The 19,990-nt window shown below is 35.9% G+C and overlaps 1 protein-coding gene across 1 annotated transcript in view; it reads right to left on the reverse strand.

Annotated features, from left to right (window-relative positions):
* The window catches only part of LOC121484758 (triadin), a 112,982-nt gene extending 97,192 nt beyond the window's left edge, over positions 1 to 15,790 (reverse strand). Inside the window, exon 1 of the mRNA XM_041744420.1 lies at positions 15,545 to 15,790. Coding sequence (XP_041600354.1) covers positions 15,545 to 15,566 — 22 coding nt within the window. The 5' untranslated portion in view covers positions 15,567 to 15,790. The remainder of the gene's footprint in view (positions 1 to 15,544) is intronic.
* Positions 15,791 to 19,990: the final 4,200 nt, after the last annotated feature.

The following is a 19,990-nucleotide window of genomic DNA, read 5'->3' on the forward strand; positions in this document are numbered from 1 at the left end:
CTTGATGCTGCTTAAAAACCTCATTTATTCAGTTTGGTTGAAACTCTTTTAGGTTAAGCACTGAGGTAGCTTGAAGTCCATTATGGAGAGATATGTGCTGAATCATTTTGAAAGGGTCAATTCTAATACCAGATACCCAGTGATGTTCCATAAATACAAACTGGTGATAACTGATCATCTTTAAGTGTTAAAAAGCATCTAAAGATCATACAATTTGCATCCTTTTTAAAACTTAAGTCTTTATGAACAATCACAGAAATATCTTTAAAGAGTGAAAAATTCTTTTTAAAATTTTACAGGATTGAGAGTATTTGCCACTATACACATGTGATGAATTGGAGTCGGTTGGCAAACTATTAACCCAACGTTATGAACCTTTTTTTCCCAGAAGGGCTCATACACACTCTTATTTAAAGAGTCAAATAAAATATAAATAATAATACATTATTCCTTCTTTTATCCTCTTCCATAGGATATTCATTGGTTGATTTATTTCAGTTGAAAAATTAGAGTCTAAAACCAAATGCAGAATTTTTGTCTAAGCAGTCCTTAAAATACCATAGTATATTCTTAAAGTATGGGCCATGGATTAGCAGCTGTTCTCAGCACCTGAGAGTTGTTAGAAATGCAAATTCTCAGACCCCACCCCAAACCTACTGAAGCAGAACCTGCCTTTTAGCAAAATTCTCAGCTGATTCATATGCACATCAAAGTTTGAGAGGCATTGGTCTATGTATACCTCACTCTCTACCTCGAACTCTCTGCCACTCATAGAACATAAGTATTACCATGGGGCAATACTTAGTTATGTTTTTTAATAACCTCAGATTGGTTCTTTTGATATTAATTTAAAGATATATGATGTGTAAATTTAGAAAAACAAGACTTGTTTGCACAATTATTCTAGAATAAAAATCTCATTACTAGCTGCTGACCTTAAGCATTTAAAATAAATGTTTTAAAAATTATATTTATCAAAAAAATTATCTGTGACAATATTATGTTTTTTGTGAGATGCTGACCAAATAACTTCTTTTAGTGCTTCATGACACTGTCTCATATGTTGTAGGAACTCAATATTTATTAAAATAAAGCCTCTGCATTCATATCTTATTCTGTGCATCACAAGTCAAATTTATGTATATGCCATATTTGTTTGTATGCCCTTATACTATATAAATACTATACAAATATTATATATTTATGGTTTTTGCCACTTACATTTTTACTGTTATTGTATTCTTTCCTTTCTGAAATTTTTCCTTTCATATTCATGAATAAAGCTATGCCTATCTGCACTCTGCCCTTTAGTGAAAACTGTTTTCAGGTCAAATTAAGGCAACTTTGATTTCCTGCAAATCTAATTTTATGTTTGCTTAATTCCAAGTTTCTCTTTTCTAACTTTTATTACTTCAACAATTTTAACTAATCTCATTCATCATATCTTCCTGTATTCCACACCCTGATCACTTTTTTTCTTTAATTGGGAAGATACTAAGATGTTTAAGCATGAAGTTTGTGACAGTCATTCAAAATCTGTAGAAATTTCATGCAAGGATACTTTAAAAGTCCTAAATGAGAGTCTGAATATAAAAGAGTCTGAATATAAAAGGGAGACATATTTATTTTGTTTGAACAGCAAGGAAAATGACCACACATTTTTCACCTACCTCAAACAGATCATGTTTAGCTGACATGACTGTGGGTTCCATGAAATTAATCTCTGACCTGATTTTTTTTTAACTGCTGCAGTGTCAGTTTTCTATTAATAGGCTCTTATCCAGTGGAAAATGTGCATAGCTTCCTGGTGTGTGCAAACCTAGGAAGGTGAAGAATACCCATTCCAAAGAAGGGCAAAATGTCCTGGGCAAAGAACAATGGAAGCCTTTTAGAGAAGATCTCTCTGTAATCATGCGCACAGTGTGAACAATATGTATTATATATTGTGTGTAGGTGACTAGATAAATGTGCAAATGTTATTGATTATAGAACAAGTCACAATTTGTGTTTCATAAATGCTCATAGTATTGAATGTAAGCAGAATCATTGTAGGGATATTAGGAAGGAATAAATATTGCACAAACTAGAACCCTCTTTCCTAAAATTTGCAATCATCCACTGGTGAGAAATACAAACCAAAATGAAGTATCTCTCTAAGTTTGCTGATTTTTAGGGGGGGGAAATGTTACTTACTAAAAACTCAGTTTATTGGAAGGAATGTCAGCATACATTTCTGCAGAAAGAATAACCTAGTTAATTATTAATCTATTGTTAATTGTCCCAATAATGAGCTCAGTGACCTTGAAAACAAGGATCCCTTTTAGCCTCAGGTTTCTCATATAAAAGGAAGACTTATTTATTTTATTTAAAAAGGGATTTGTATAAAAATATTTTGTGGGAAATAAATTCTTCGATGTCAGTTTTTATATGTACCCTCTGAAAATGTGTCGGTTAGTGTAAAATAGAGAGAGATTTACAGTAATCAGATAGACAGCAGTATATTAGCTTTCTATTGCTGACATAACAAATGACTCAGTAGCTCGAAATAACACAAATTTATTTTCCTAACAGTTCTGTGACTCAGAATTCCAACATGGGTCTCAAGGGATTAAAATCAAGATGCCTCCAAGGCTAACTTCCTTTCTGGAGGCTGTAGGGGAGACTTAGTCTCCTCATCCTTTCAGGTTCTATAGGCTACTGTGTTCCTTGGCTCACAGCCCCTTCCCCCATCTTTAAAGCCAGTCAAGCCCTGACATCACATCTCCCTCCAACCACAACCAAGAATGTTCTCTGCTTTTAAGGATTCATGTGGTTAGATTAGGCCCACCCAGATAATCCAGGGTAATCTCTCCATTTCTAGGTAATCCAGGATAATCTCTCCATTTCTAGATGTTAATTTAATCATACCTGCAAACTCCCTTTTGCCACTTAAGATGCATATTCACAGACTCTGGGGATTGAGGCATAGATATCTGAGAGGGTTGTTGTTATATATGCCATAACTAATAATTGCTCTACTCTTTACCAATATACATTATGCAAGCACTTCTCTATGCAAAGTGTTGTTTAGGCCTGCTCAATAGAGCAAAGTATTGTGTAGAGATCCTAAACATTGAAATTCCGTAGCCTACAACCAGGACGTACTTTAAGCACACTAACCAAAAAATAATAATAAAAATAATAATAAAAATGCCATTCACATTTGCAAAATCTCCAAGTGGGGTGTAAATGAGAATTTGCTTCAGTGAATCTTTTGACAGCAGCAATTTCTTCTTTCTCTCCCTTTCGTGTTTTCCTTCTCCTTTCTTCTCCTGCATTTTTTCTCTTCTTTCTCCTCCTCCTTCTTTTTCTTCCTCTTTTTTCTTTTTCTTTTTTTCAATGAACATATCTCCAGGGATTAGAATACTTTTATAATAACCAACATTCCTTAAATATTTTTAAATAAATAAAGTAATGAATATGTGGATAAATGATTGATAAGGTTGTAGAAGTATAACAATTTTTCAACCGGTTAACATCACATCAAATCTGGCTGAAGCAGCTGTACACTGAATGAGTTAACCATTAGTCAATGGGTTGTATAGTATTATTGATTTAATTTGATAGTCTGTGGATGTGGAAGATGAGTTAGAGGTCAGGCATGGCTTGTCTTTGCTCCACAAGTATCAAATGGGTCTTTGTGGATTCAAGAAGAGGAAAAATACACTTCACTTTTTAGTGGGAAAAGAGTAAAGGTAACATTATAAAAAGAACATGTGATATGGGAAATATTGCTATTGCCACTGGTAAAAAACACAATGTGCCACATAAAGGGATCCAAATATGAAATGATAGGAGCTTAAATTAAAACAGGAACAATAGGAATAAAGAGGAAAATATGGAATCAAAAAAATGAGGAATTCAAAATTTAGAGACTGAGCAAATGGGAAAAAGACAAAACTCTGTGGGGCCAGAAAAATCCCTGAATAGGAAAAAGTTAATGAGTTTCAGTATGCATATGTTGAACTCCTGGCCTCTATACACCTTCATTCAATAGTATTAATTGAACAATCTCTTTTTTATGACCCTAGTTATGCTAGGTCTAAATGTCAACTTTTGTTGCTGCCTATACAGTCTCAGATAGGAGTCATTATACATTGAGGATTGCTTCTTAATCTCTGAGAGATCCTTACTATTCTAGTCATTCTCTCCTTCATTTCCCAAATATCCATTTTATGTATCTCGTGGGGATACATCAATTTCTTCTGAAAAACAAGCTAGGGAATTTCTAGTAGATAGCCCCTGAGGTCACATTTTCTCCATGTTTTTTGACTAGATCTCAATGATAATATGTATACTACCCAATCTGAGTGAGCAAGGAATCTTTTTCATGCTGAATTCACCTTTTTAATACAGAGCATAGTGCCATGAAATAAATATACATCGATGATAGAACCATAGAATATCGAAGCTAAGAAGAAGAAAAATGATCATCGCAGTATTGTTCGTAAGAGCCCCTCAATTTTAAAATATTCAAATAAATAAATTATGACATTCATGGAGTGGAATACCATGCAGTGAGAATAGCATGAACTACAACTACATACAACAGAACAAGTGAGTCTTACAGAGTGTTGAATTAATGCAGCAAGACACAGAATCATGCATGCTGTGCGCTTCCATTTATGTAAAGAACAAACCTGGCTAGACTAAACTATAGTCTTTATAGTTGTGGAGGTCATAAAACTATAAAGCAAAGTAAGAAAACTGTTATAAGGAAAGCCAGAATAGTTGTTCCCTGTGGAGAAAGGGTTGGAGGAAAAGGAATCTTGATTGGAAAGCAAAACCAGAATGAGAGTCAGTGGGTGGGCGGCAGATGGGAATATTCTTCAGACGTGATGGAAGCATTGTTTCCTGGACTGGGTATTGGTTATGTAGATGTCAACTCCATTATTGTTTAGTAAATGATATTTAAATATATATGATTTATGCAGCTTTCAGTACCTATATTTTACAAAAAGTTTTATTAATATTTTAAAAACGGTGATGACTCATAATATTTTTTTAACTCTGAACTGATGAGGTAGCTGGTCTCTTGAAAACCAAGGGGGACAGTGTTATTAAAAAATTGCCACAGTTATCTAATTTTTTTTTTTTTCACAGAGAGTTCTTGTGCATTTTGGCTTCTAGGTCAGTGTTACCTAACAACTTAATTCTAAGTGAGTTCCTACCAGATTGGAAAACATATTTGTCATTTGGGTAGTGTTGCAAGGAATTAAAGAAACATTGGAAGTACTTTAACCAGACGTGGAGTTCAATATGTCACAATATAGGGTGACTATGGAGTAAGGAAATGTAATGCACTCTGAGGTTTATTAATTTAGCTTCTGTAAAACTATATGAGGCAATTTTGCAAAGTATTGTCTTTCAGTTTACCTATCAGAGATGTTTCCACCTGTGCCTCTCTTCAAATTATGCTGTCACTTCTCAACTCATTAGCTCAAGGACACAGGAGATAGGCCATCACCTCTCACTGATTTTTCTGATTTTTCTCCATGGGAAATTGTGTTGTTCCATTTGGTTTGTGAATCTCTTTGCCTCACAGTTCCTTAGAATTATCATCTTTTTTTCCCTTTCTACTCTAGGAACTATAAGTGCAAATCAAGAAAGCCAAACATAATTATATTTCAAGAAGGGTTTCATTCTGTCCTAAATAACTTTGAATCATTGAAATAGATGGCATATTTAGTGTACTAACTCTTAGATGGTAACTTAGTTGCTAACTTTTAGTGGTAAATGATTTACTATATTAACTCTTAGTTGGTGACTGGTAATTTAGTTGGAAAATACTAAAAAGAGCTTCCCACTAATCCAAATGTAGACTTGGAAGATAAGTAAGTCAGCAGTTTCTCAAACTTGCGTACTTTGATCCCACCTCCTTTGCAACTATCAGTCCCTATGCTCACCTTTATCTTAGGTTCTTGTTGGTTGTTAACTGGGGCATAGTTAGCATTCCCACAGGAAAATGTCTGTGGCTGTTTATGAAGTTGAAATTACATGAGTGGTGCTACTATATGCTTATTATCCTGCAATGTCTTGGAGAGACCTTTGACTAATTCTCCTGCCCCAAATGCCAATAGAGATATCTCCTCCAGCTTTGATCCTCTGGCACAGAGCATGAGACTGGGGCATTAAGTTAGTAAAACTATGTCAAATAATTGGTTGCTAAATATATAAACCTGCAATGTTTTAGGATCTAGGGATGTTAGAAAGAACTTAATACTCTGCTTTCTATTTATACCCCGGTTCTTTCATTTAGAAATATTCTTCAAGTTTAACTTAAGTTCTACTCTTTTATAATAGTCCCTGATCAACCAAGTCCATCTATCCTTTCTATGTCTCAGATTTTCCTAACAATCATACCTCAAAACACTTGATTTGTTGTTACGTATTAATTAATACTCTAGTTACTTTGATGTGCAAATGTTGTCCACTTTAAACTTGATTGGCAAGAAACCAAGGACTCTATCTCACAGTTTTTATATATAATTTTGTCAGTTCTTTTTGGCAACTTAGAACTAGTCGCCTTGTATCATAGAGTTATGTATACAATTATTTCATCTTTCCTTAAGGACTAGATGCATATATATTTCACAGTTCACCCTCAGGTTTAGCACAGTTACTGACTGAAGCAAATACTTGAAATATATATGTGCTTACAAAGTGAATGAATATCTTTGGGGAGGTCAGCAGTTTTGCCCCTTTCCATCCATAAATGAATGGCAGAGTGAAGGAACAAAGATAAGAATATCATGTTTCAAAACACCTGGGTATTGAGATCCCATGTCATTCAAAGACAAGGACTCCAGCTACATTATGGTTATAACAAGTCCATTCTAGTCACAAACTACAAGGTTTTCGAATCTGGGAAGGCTGGGCAGAAACTGAATGGTAAACCCGGTCTATGTAATCCAAGAGATAAGCAAAACTTCTGGTAGCTGTCCAAAGCATCATTTCTAATACAACTCTTTCAGCCACTAGGAGCAAAGTATTTAGAAGGCTCTGCTGACTTAACTGCTTGAATCTAGCCTTTTCTGCTACCGCACGTACTTCCTCTTCATGTCTTCTGAACCTTGGACTAAGGATCGTGTCTCTTCATCCTTTCCTTGACAAAGACCTTTCCCTAGTATCTCGAAAACCCTCTTGCCTTGCTTCAATGCTTAAGGGGGTGACTTCATAGAGCACCACAACAAGACCACTGGCCTATAACACTAGTTCTCATAGAACTTAGAAGAACAGTTCTAAGTGGTTTCTAAGAACAACAGTAACCACAAAATTAGTTTTTAACAGCTTATTTCTCATTATTATCCTGAAGAAAGTTATTTGGTAAGTACCTATCTGACAGTATTATTTCATTTTTTGTTCACAAATTGGAAACAGCACTCCAAAAATACAAACTGAGCTCAAAGTAGAGTACTAGGGGATCAAAAGCAGCAAAGACATACAAATACCAGGAGCATAGTCACATAGGAGGGCCAGAAACTAGGAATTGTAAAAAAACTACTAGTTCAAAATAAATCATGCACGTAAGGCATCCATCCTTTTCAATGATATAGCAATAGGGTGGCTTAAAAAAAAATAGTCGTTAAACAACGATTTTTTTACCCAGTTTCTAAGCCTGATAACTTTGTACCTTGATATCCTAGGGCTTCATTCCACAGATCACTAACTTTCACATAACACCCATCTCTTCTTCCTTCATCTCTTCATTGATCAAACCTACTCTTGATTTCCTTACCTTGGCCAGCCATTTCATCTTCTGACAATGGCATGTGCATTGCAAATTATCCAAGTGAAGAGTAGGACATCCTACCATTCTAAAGTAGTTACTTTTTAAAGCTAATTTCAATATACCCTCAGTGATTATAAGATTTATGAACAATAGCATGATTTTGTCAACTAAACACTCCCTGTTCATAAATCCAAAATTATATATTTTTAAATCTCTCCAGTCTCCATTTTAATGATTATTTTTTGTTATTTCCTGCTTGTTTTTCAATCTACTATGTTAGAATCAGGGGCTTTATATTCTTCTTCTTCATGTCCCTATCGTCTGGTATTCAGCTTGGTGCATAATAGGTTCTAAAATATTGACTACAACTAAACCTCTGACATGACCTTCTGTCGTATAAATCTAATTATAGGTTGATAATTAATACCATAGAGCCTATAATTTTGTTATATTTCAAATGATGTATTTTGTTTGCTTGCTTTTCTCTAAATGCAATGCCTAATGCTTCTGCATATTTAAATTGCTTGGCATTTTACCATACTTGGTAACTTACAGATTTGATACCATATTCTTTTCCCCTAGGCAATTATACATAAGTTAAATAAGAATAACGATGGATAAAAATAACAGCTCCAGCACTGGAGGTCAAAGAAATGTCACTTTATAATCACTATTTTTGTCTTGATGTTATATCAAACGTCTACCACAAACAGAAAATTCTCTTAGTCATATGATGATTTTATTTTAACATGCAACAGTAAATTTTCCAGGGAAACCTTGATAAAAATGTATTGAAGGTCTAAATAAGTGGGAAATGATTTTTCTCACATCTGTAAGCTCATTAATGCCCTAAGTTATGTTACGTTGTGTTATATTATATTATGCATATATTATATTAAGAACTCTTTCTTTCTTTTGTCTTTCTCAACATTTCAGAAACCTGTGTCAGGGGGAAGATGCAGCAAATGGGTAGCAATGAGAAAATTAGTCTATAATAAGTTCCAGCCTCATGCTCCCCTGTAAAAAGCAGGTTGCTGAACAGACGTAAATAAGTGTTCTTCTGGATTAAAAGACTGTATCTTTAATTTGTTTAAGTGAAAACCACATACTTCAGCCCTTGCCACAGGTACCAAACTAGGAAATATCTAAACCATGCATATTTAAATGTAATATGAAGTACATCATAAGTGAGATGGACTCTGTGGTTTATGAGGAAACAGCTCATTTACATACCAAAGCATCTCTCAGAATCGTAAATTCCATATGCTTTTGACAGCTTGACTTCAGGCACAGAGATGTGGAGATGTTTGATGTTTAGAGAGCATAACTTGTACAGAGAGAAGCAGGACTTTATTCATTACACATTTGCCAAGGATATTCTTTTTAACTTCCTTTGAAGATGGAAAATACTATCTTTTTAGACCAGAAAGTTCATCTATCTCTGCTTAACCCTCACTTGGGGCAATACATGTTCCTGTGACACTCAAAAAGCATGTCCTATCAGAAATTATTCATGGTACTCATATTTTTCAGAGAAAATGGGAATTGGGGAAAGCAAAACTTAACTTGGCTGGATTTTCCTAGGAAAGAGTTGAAGAGTTGAAGAGAAACTAAGCTCGGTAAACTTGGAATTATTGTATTATGTTAATGCATGGTTTCCAGATGAAGGTTTTTCTCTAATTTGCTCTTTTTAAATGTGTTACTTTAAATAATCTGCATTTTAAAAATATATTAAGGATTTCTCCAAAGAGTTTCTTTTTATTTGACAGAAGAAAAGAAAGAATAATGATTTCAATCCCATAACTGTAAAACCAAAAGCTTAACTGGAAAACTTAACCATCTATGTGTGCATTCTCTTTTGAAATTGATATATTCAAACCAAAGGTCAATATAGATCACTTTAAAATTGCTTATTGCACCATTTTGTGTTTCTCTCATATTAAATATTGTTAACTGATTAAAAATTAATGCAAACAGCATTGAAGTCTTTAAGTCTCTAAGGATTCCTAAGGCTTTAGAATAATAGCTGAATAGGCTCAATTCATTTTTGCATTGTAAAGGCAGCACGATTTTTAAATTATAGTCACAATGATGACCAAAAACAAATAGGAAAAAATTAAGAAGCATTTAAGCTGACAAGCAGAACATCTTCCATGGGTATGTGTGCTTAAATGTGGCAGAAAAAAAAAGTCACTATTACGAAAAATAACAAAAGCTGCAACAGAAAGCTTCTTAATGGAACCTACCAAAGGTTGACACTAAAAAGATACATTTTCTGTTCACTTTCACTGTAGATTTTGCATTGTGGAGGTTTGCACAATTTTAAAATCTATATTTGACCATAACTTGCCAAGAAGCATGATCTTGCAAAAAGTTGAAAACATTCTTCTGGCCATATTACTGGGTCCCTCCAATGAGGGCCCTCATGCCCACCCCACCCAGACATAGTATGGTTAAGTAGTGAACTGGTGCTCAAACCCGGATTTCTGACCGAAACTCCACACACCTTGCACTCTATCACACTGCCTTTCATTATTTAAACACCGCCTTCTCTTGGCTCTGTACTACTTTCGCTCTCTGATTTTCAATGAATTATGTCACCCACTGGTTTTCACAGTCTGCTTTTCTTCCTTTTTTTTAAATTCAACTTGAACAGGAAAGAAGATTGAGAAGTTTTAGAATCAGACTGATCAGGTCTCTGTAATATCTGCCTCTTAGCCTTTTAGAGTTTGTGATATTTTAAAAAGATGTACATGTAAGACTTGGTTCTTAATATCCTGTCAATAAATATGATATTCCTGATGAGAGCATTTTTTTAAACTATTTTTCGTTGCCTCACATTGACTTATTAGGTTTCTAATTTCTTTTCAGGTTGTACCACCTCAAAAACGATCTGTTACTAATTAAGATGTCTAATTAATGTCACTAATAATTTTAAGAACTTAAATGAAACTAACCTCCAAATCCTCACATTATAACAGATATATATATATATATTTTTTTTTTAAATCACTATTTCCTTTTCTGCTGTTACAAGTGTCATGCACATTTCTGGATCCCTCTGTATAATATAAGCAAATTTAAAATTGGAGACTATTCCTTTTGTTGCATTTTTCTTCTTTCTTTCTTTCTTTCTTTCTTTCTTTCTTTCTTTCTTTCTTTCTTTCTTTTTTCTTTCTTTCTTTCTTTCTTTCTTTCTTTCTTTCTTCTTTCCTCTTTGGTTTTGAATCAGAATAGTTCTAGCTATCATTTTAATTGTTGATTCAGTTCTGTGTTATATTTTGCCAAGAGTTGGCTTTTTTGTGGCTTCTAGACTTTTATCGATGGGTCTTTGCTTTGTCCTCTAGTGCTCCATAAAAGAGAAGAAGAAGAAGAAGAAGAAGAAGAAGAAGAAGAAGAAGAAGAAGAAGAAGAAGAAGAAGAAGAAGAAGAAGAAAGAAAGAAAGAAAGAAAGAAAGAAAGAAAGAAAGAAAGAAAGAGAAAGAAAGAAAGATCCTCTCCTTAAACAACCTGTGTACAAGTCTTTTCACTTGTGTGCCTCTTATTATCATGGTCCTTCTCCAATTATACTGTCTTGTCAATTTTTAAAATGTGGTCAAAGAACTAAAAATTATATTCTATATGTGGTGTATTCCTTTCCTTGAACAGAAGAACATAATTTGTAACTAATTAGGGCTTGAACCTAGTACTTCATCCTTTTCCTCCTGCCCTCAACCCAAGTCATCTCAACTTGGGCCAGAATAGCCACTCTTGGTTTTGGCAATATAAACACAAATATGTAGGCTGGATCTCCTCCTTCTCTTAATTTCACCATCTGTTGCTCTAGGTGACATAACTTGTGTGCATAGTTAATTAGTCTGGCTGTGAATTCTTGATCTTTTTTCTTGAGAGCAACAATTGGTGCTCATGTGCTCTGCAGTCTGTTGAAGCAGCACATTGTATAAAATAAATTACCATTTTTGTTCTAAATTTCGGATATAAAATCCTTCCACAGGTTTGTTACAGAAGCAGTAAGACACGGTTGAGCTAATAGTGAGGAAACAATTTCCTACAGGGTAAGATAAACCTCCTGAATTCTAAAGCTACATAATAGTTTAGAAGTTGACAGTTTGACCTAACTTCTAATTTTTTTAGAAAAGAATTTCCCTTGACTAAGTGTTCTAGTAAGTTACAAGTTAATTATATATAGGAACTCTATCAACTTGAATCCATTACCAGAAATTTGTACTTTCCTATATTTTAGAGGTCCTTGGACCCAGAAAACATAGTTATATAGATGTTATTATAAAGCACAATTTGACTGTATATTAGTTACCCTGCCATTTTGGAAAAATAACCTATTTTATCAGCTTTTTAAAAAGTCTCTCTTTTCAACAAAGCTATTAAGAATTAACTATAGTTAAAAGAATTGACTATACATTGTTATCAAAATGACTCCAAAGATATTTTTGCCTAGTGCTATATGTTGTGGAATAGATGCTGAAATTGGTCATGGCAACTTCACATGAAACTCATAGGGGGAGGTAACTTTGGCACTTGTCTAGAAATAACAGCCTCTGGAAAGAAGGTAGAAGGCTATTTATAGTCCTAAACCCCTAGTACTCTTTGAGTTTGGTCCAGTCTGTAGCCTGATCAAATCTATTCAATCCAACATGGGCCAAACCAGAACAGCAGCCTAGCATAGACCCCCATTAATCTCTGAAGCAACACCAGGCTATTAGTCTCACACAGCAAGAAGAAGTATTCAACATGACTCAGGTTAGAGATTTAGATGTGAATCCTAGCTATCCTATATACAGCCCTGTGAATTTAGGCCAATCCCTAACCTAAATCTCAGTTTCCTATTCTATAAATATCAAAGGTAAATGTATCTATCTCATTCAGTTGTCTTGATCATATAACAAACTTCATACAGTGCTTGACATTCAATGTCAACATATATGAATTGTTATTATAATTGTCATTAAAATTATCTTTGTTAATTCATCAGGGCCAGAATCAAACCTGTTGTTTCTCTAAAATCCTTTGGCTTTCAACTTTGTCCTACTTCTTTTTTTTTTCAAAGATTTTTATTTTTTATTATTCATGAGAGACACAGAGAAAGACGGAGACACAGGCAGAGGGAGAGACAGGCTCCTTGTGGGGAGCCCAATGTGGGACTCGATCCCAGGACCTTGGGATCACAACCTGAGCCAAAGACAGATGCTCCACATAGATGGTAATCTATGTAAAGAACTTGTTAAGATTTATTGATGTGTCCTGTGTTATAGTTGAATAAGCACTGAGAGAAACCATAGGAGACAAGAATTATATCTTCAAACTTCCTCTAACTATCAGTGACCATGGGAGAGTCATTTAATCTGCATGAGCCTCAGTTTTCCAAAAATTGAGGTCAGGACAGTGAACTAGAGCTCTCTAAAGGGCTACTCTAGCTCTACCTTTCATAATTGCTGGGCAGCATTTGTTTGCTTTGTGATAAATGGATGGGAAGAGTAATCAGGAAATGTCACAGGCTATTGATGCAATACTTACTTTTCCATCATGTGCCCAAAAGTGGTGGCAAAGGAAACACAGCATATGAGAGGAAAGACTATTGCAGGCTAAAGGAATAACACGTACCAAAGTTCTATACAAAAACACACTCCTTATAAAAGCCAGAAAGAAGGCTATTGTGGCTGGGATACAAAAACCCGTGAATCATGAAGACAAAATGAAAAGCATGTAGGAGAGAGGTGTGCAAGAAGCTCTGGATAAGCTCAGGAATGACTGAAGTGCTAACCTTAAAAATTCAGCTCTTAGTTGGCAGCCTAATTTTCATTTGAGAAATATGATTAATAAATCATTCCAAAAAAGGAAAAAAAGTACATAATTGATGTTCAGATGACATAGATCCTATGAACTGCAAAGGCCAGGGAGCAGGAAATGATCATCACTAGATGGTGTTTTTACACTTTATCACTAATTCAGTGATTTTTCTGGGAGACTTCAGGAGGTCTTCCAAGAATCCTTTAAATGCTCCATGGGGAGAAGACAGAAACAAAAGTTCTATTTCATAATCAAGAATTCTCCTGCACGAAAAGTTTTATGAATCAAGTGCAAAGTACTACAGAGAATAATCCACAAGCAAACCAAACACACTTTGGTCAAGTGACCTCCTGAATCGGCTAGATGTCCACACCCCATCCACAGGCAAGGAAACACATGCGTAGGTAACTTACTAATTGTGTAGGGCTAAGCAAGCATTTGTTATAGATAGCTCTCTTTAAGACAAACCAAAGACCACATGACATAGAATATCTAAGGAATAGGAAAAAATGCTATTTATATTTAGTTAGCAAATTCTGAACTAAAATTGGTAAAGAGTAAATCTGATATCCTCTTACGGAAAAGAAAAAAAAAAACACCAACTAGATCTAAGGGAGCTGGCTTCTAATCTTGGTAATGCCATAGTCTCAAGCAAGTCACCAAATATCTGAGTTACAGTTTCTATTTCTGCAAAATGGAGATAATAATGCCGACTTAATTGAATTGTATGAGGTTGAAATAAGTAAATAACACAAAGTCCTGAGCAAAATACCTGATACACAGAAACCTCTCAGTATTTGTTTTTATCAATTTGGGGTGCCAGACTAAATTTCTCAGTAGAAGGTACAGTAAGACATTTCTCCTTATAAATATTGACTGAAAATCTCCAACTCTGAAATCACTGTGTGTCCATATGAATGTCTACACAAAGAGCCAAAACCACACGTTCTGGTTTTCAGTTGTCTAATTAAAAACAAACCAGAGCAGCATTCAACTTGCAAGCTGATGAGAGCACCACCTGTCTGATTTTCTTACAGCTGTCAGAGGCAAATATTAGATCCACCTCCCAGATTTTTACCCCAACTAGAACTGGATTGTGTCTGTATTCAAAATGGGTTAGTTGTTTTAAAGGGCCCTTTCCTTCTAAGAAATACATATTTTTTATATTTACATATGTTTTTCATATTTATATACAGGTGAAACGATTGCAACTGTGATCAAATCATTAAAAATTATGTTTTAGTGATGGCACAAACCTTTTCAGAAGAAGCACTGAAACAAAATATTTGCTTTAACAGAAAGATCGAGTTCTTCTATATATATAGAGGTCAAAGAGACATGGGTGTGGGAAAAGAATCAGAATTCGAATTGCTTTAGTTTAAAATCAACTGATCTACACTTTGTGCATTTCCAAACCTTGCCTCTGTATATCTACCCATAGTAAATAGATACAAATTTTGTGGGAGCACTTGCATCTTAAATCTTATGGACATGTGTGTGCATATTTATACACTGAGGTTGGAAAGGAAAAACGAATTTAAGATCTCCATTTCAAAATGTCATAAGGCAAAAATGCTGAAAATCGTTTGTCTACATTGAAACATTAAATGCAATATTTTAGGTTCATTGTGGTCTCTATCCTTGCAAGTCTCGTAATTTTTGCAAGGTAAGATAGCAGCCACAACATGACATGACCATCGCTATTTATAGAGGTGCGGGCGACAACTGGTACCAGTGGGGCCTCGGGCATAGCACAGAAGAGTTTCCCCATGCAAAATGTCACAGAAACCCCCCTCTCTCCCCCAACACACACATCTGTCAGCCTCTCAGCTTCCAAATCCACTTCTCCAATCCCATATAGACTCATTGATCAAGGCAAGTATCTAAAAGCAACATTTAAGCCGGCAACTTGACAGTCAAGGTCACTGTCTGTCGATTGCCACCTGTTTTCCCTAATGGTAGCAGTACCTTCAGCAGTGATCTCAGTCATGGTGGTTGGAGAAAGGAAAAGGCAGGCGAAAAGTTCCCGTCAAGTGGCACCTTTGAGGAATACTTTAGAATTCGAGAACTCTGATTAGGGGGCTCTGGGTGAAAAACCTGAGGGCTCTTCGTTTTCCTGGCTGTTTCTGCTGGCCCTTTGTTGTCCTGTTGAACTCCGTCTCTTCTCTGCAGAGTTCTCCCCCTGGAAACAACCTGAGCCCTTTCCAAGCCACACTTGTGGCTCAGTCAGAAATATCAGCTTCGAACAAAAATAGCCTCATCTCCCTGGGACTCTTCAGCACTTTTTTTTTTTTTGGCACTCTAGGGGAACACACACACACACACACATACACACACCAGCTCTCCAGCCTCAAAGAAAGGGGGAGGGGGGAGAACAACAAAATAACTAAAAGTACTGTCTAAGCCTCCGCAGTTTTCCTAAGATAATTACAGATCTTGGGGGTCTATGTCAGAAAACATGAAATAAAGACTTGAAAGTAATCTTATCTGTGATAGCTCAGATTTATTCTTAGTGCCCTTAATGCTTAGAACATTCCTCTTCCCTTATTTGGTGTAGGGAGGGTCCTGTAATGTCTACCAGAGGCAAAGGGGAGGAGAGTCTTCAGTCATTTTCTCCAGGTGGATTCCCTATTGGTCTACATCCACTTAGCAAGTGTAGTTATTTATACAGGGCCACACTTAAAGTTGCAACTATTAAGGCTTCCTTATAGGGGATTAAGGTTTTCCAAACCCTGGCCAGTAAGAAATAGGTAATGTGAAGTTAGAGTGACCCTTGGGAACTGATGAATTACTGAATTTTTAAATTCTCTCTCATACCTTTGTGAACACAAAATATCTGAACTTATCTATGCAGTAAAAAAAAGGGAATGTGACCTAAAGTTTAAGATCTACAGCCAACACTGCAGTAAGAGGTTTCAACTTTTCCCTACCTCAACTTCAAGAAAATAAAAGACAAAGGATCATAGCGGCTAACAATTAACCAACCCTGATGATTAGCATTTCACCTTCCCACTGCCAGACAGGTGTTAATGAGCAGAGAAATATTCAATAGTTGGTAGTAGGAAGGGGAAGGACAATCAAAGGGCATGGAGAATCACAAACTGCAGCCAGTCTGAACAATCAAGGGGTGACTACACTTTTTTTTTTTTTTTTATTCTCATACTCAACCTAGTAAATGTTTGTAGTTTCAACTTTTAGCCTTGACTTGCTGCTTTTGGTTGTCACAATCCCTTGGATGTGAATGGTACTTCCGAGATCACAAGGCAATGTATGTTGTTTTAATTTTGAGGACTCCAAAGAAAGCCCTGACAGCTATTTCCATAGGAAATGACACATCTTCCCACAGCAGCACTTTAGTATTTCCTGCCTCAATTCCTCCCACCATAGGTGGTGTTCGCATACTTGCAGAATAAGGAAGTTAAGCCATTTTAACTCACAAAGAGGAAATAATCCCAGGTAACATCCACAGTTTTATAAACCTCAAACGAGGCCTAGAGGCTTTGGACTACAAGTCTGCTACCTTTCCCATGTGATGAGACTTTGTGGCAGGCTCTATCATCTGCAGCTATTGGGGAACACTACAGATGAGGTCACCTGCAGATGGAAAAGATGCAAACTCCTGACAAGCCCCTTCCTGGAGCACTGGGTTGGTGCCTCTAAGAAGAGTTGGAGGTAGCTTAAAAGCAGAGTTCTCTTCACTACGCCTCCAAAGGTATCGCCATTCAATATCGTCACAGTGCTTCCAAATTTAAGAAAACATAGTGCTTCCCAATTCCACTTCTCAGTCAGTCACTCTCACTGTGGTTAACCGGAAAAATGACAATAGATAATCCTGTTTGTAATTCATTAAGAATTTACATGGGTCAGGGCCTAAGCAAAATTAGCTAGCTTGGAGCAGGAATAAATCACAATTACAAACTCCTACTTAATAAGAAGTTGAAATAAGAATATAGAGCAAGAATACTAAGTTCCTAGTGATTGATGTTGCTCTTAAATCCCCCATCACTAATTTCGTGCCATACATACTAGAAGAAGAAAAAAAGAGTTAAAAAAAAAAGTACTCTAGCGAATAGACATGTTTGTAAGATAATAACTTTCTAAATCTCTCTGTTGGATGAGTTGATGAATCTTATTAGACATTAAGAAACTGGTAGATTTCTCATTTTGAAAAGTTATTACAACTTTCAAGTTATGTGAAGCCAAATTAATGAGAGCTATCTTTGAGTTTCAAGTGGAACTCTCTGAAGCTTTCCAAAATCAAGCAACTGGCATTTTCCTAAAGGTAATATACCCCATTCTTCAGGACACTCAAAGAATAAAATATTACAAGCAACATATCTGCCTTTCTTTAACTTTTTTTTTTGTCTTTCTTCATTTGTAAAAGATTTTCATTTTAAAGAAATCTTACCAATCTGCTGGGATCCTTTTCTTTTTTAATATTTATTTATTTATTTGAGAGAGAGAGAGAGAAAGCCTATAGTTGTGGGGGAGGGGGTGCAGAATCCTGAAGCAGATTCTCCTCTGAGCACGCAGAGCCAGATGTAGAGTCGATCTCACAACCCTGAGATCAAGACCTGAGCCAAAATCAGGAGTCAGCTGCTTAACCAACTGAGCCACCCAGGAGCCCCTCACTGAGCTCTTCCAACATGACCTAAAGAGCGGTGGCTCTCTCTTCTCAGTAATAGCTTCTTGGATTGGTGGGTAGACATGTTAATGATTGAATTGCTGTCTCTGATGCATTATTAACTGACAGGTCTTTATAAGTCAATCGTAAGCCATGAAATTTTGTTCTCCTACAAAATGTTCCATTTAGACCAAACTGCTTCTCCACCTTCATTATACTGGTCATTGCTCCTTGTGATTTTTTTTTTCTTTTTAGATTTTATTTATTCATTCATGAGAGACACACACAGAGGCAGAGACATAGGCAGAGGGAGAAGGAGGCTCCCCTTGGGGAGCCCAATGAGGAACTCGATCCCAGGACCCTGGGGTCACACCCTAAGCCGAAGGCAGATGCTCAACCACTGAGCCACCCAGGGACCCCTGTCCCTTGTGGTCTTCACTCAGTATTCTAAATATTCAAGTTAGTAGACAAAAACTATTCTTCTTTAGATCAATGTTTTTTTTTTTTTTTTAATCTGGCTGCTCTTGTCAGCTCTTGCATAAACTAAGAATCAGTAAGACATAAAACATATATTGCATTTGGCCATGAACGAGATATTTTGATTGAATTTCAGAATGCAAAATGATCCAGGAGACAACCAGAGAAGATTTGATGATTTTTGGCTTCCACCGAAAAAATCATAAAATGCAACAAAGTGAAACTTTCAAAAAATCATATTAAGACCATACTACGAGGGATCCCTGGGTGGCGCAGGGGTTTGGCGCCTGCCTTTGGCCCAGGGCGTGATTCTGGAGACTCGGGATCGAATCCCACGTTGGGCTCCTGGTGCATGGAGCCTGCTTCTCCCTCTGCTTGTGACTCTGCCTCTCTCTCTCTCTCTGTGACTATCATAAATAAATTTAAAAAAAAAATTAAAAAAAAAAGACCATACTATGTTATCTTGTTTTGTGCTACTATTTGTGTTTCATGAAGTAGTGTGGGAATAATTGAGAGAAAATGATTTATTTACTACCAGTCACCTATTTCTCAAGGGATGGAGATATTTGAGAAAAAGCAGTCTTCAGGATTACTTCTCAAGATCTTCTATTTCTTAATTTATGGATATGAAGAGCTTATATGTGAATAACCTATACATGAATTGGTGCCAAATAAAAAATAGGGGATCCCTGGGTGGCTCAGTGGTTGAGCGTCTGCCTTCAGCCCAGGGCGTGACCCTGGAGTCCCGGGATCAAGTCCTACATCGGGCTTCCTGCATGGAGCCTGCTCCTCCCTCTGCCTGTGTCTCTGCCTCTGTCTCTCTCTCTCTCTGTGTGTGTCTCTCATGAATAAATAAATAAAATATTTTAAAAATAAATACATAAATAAATAATAAATAAATAAGTAATAAAAGACTTTGTGCAATATTGTACACTTTTAAAAATATTATACACTTAGCATGTAAGTAAATCTGTGGGATACCTAATTGGGATCAAAGTGCTTTTAACTTGGATCCCAACATAATCACAAGCATAGCTTTTATGTGACTTTAAGTTTTCAGGCTCATTTTAGTTCAAAACAAAGGTAAATAACCAACCAGAATGATTTTTTTAAAAGGGGGGAGAGGAGGTAGGGGATAGAGATCATAACGTAAGAAAGTTCGATATTTGCGCTAAACAAAATGCAAGCTACTGTTTCACTGCCTCAGTTGGAAGTAGCTTATGAGGGGAAATATACAAAAAAGAAATGCTTTACTTTTAGCTTTGTAAGTGAAGAAAACACTTAGCAAAACACAACCTCGATATAGAAAGAAT

The sequence above is a fragment of the Vulpes lagopus genome, chromosome 2 (assembly GCF_018345385.1).
Source record: "Vulpes lagopus strain Blue_001 chromosome 2, ASM1834538v1, whole genome shotgun sequence".
Taxonomy (NCBI): domain Eukaryota; kingdom Metazoa; phylum Chordata; class Mammalia; order Carnivora; family Canidae; genus Vulpes; species Vulpes lagopus.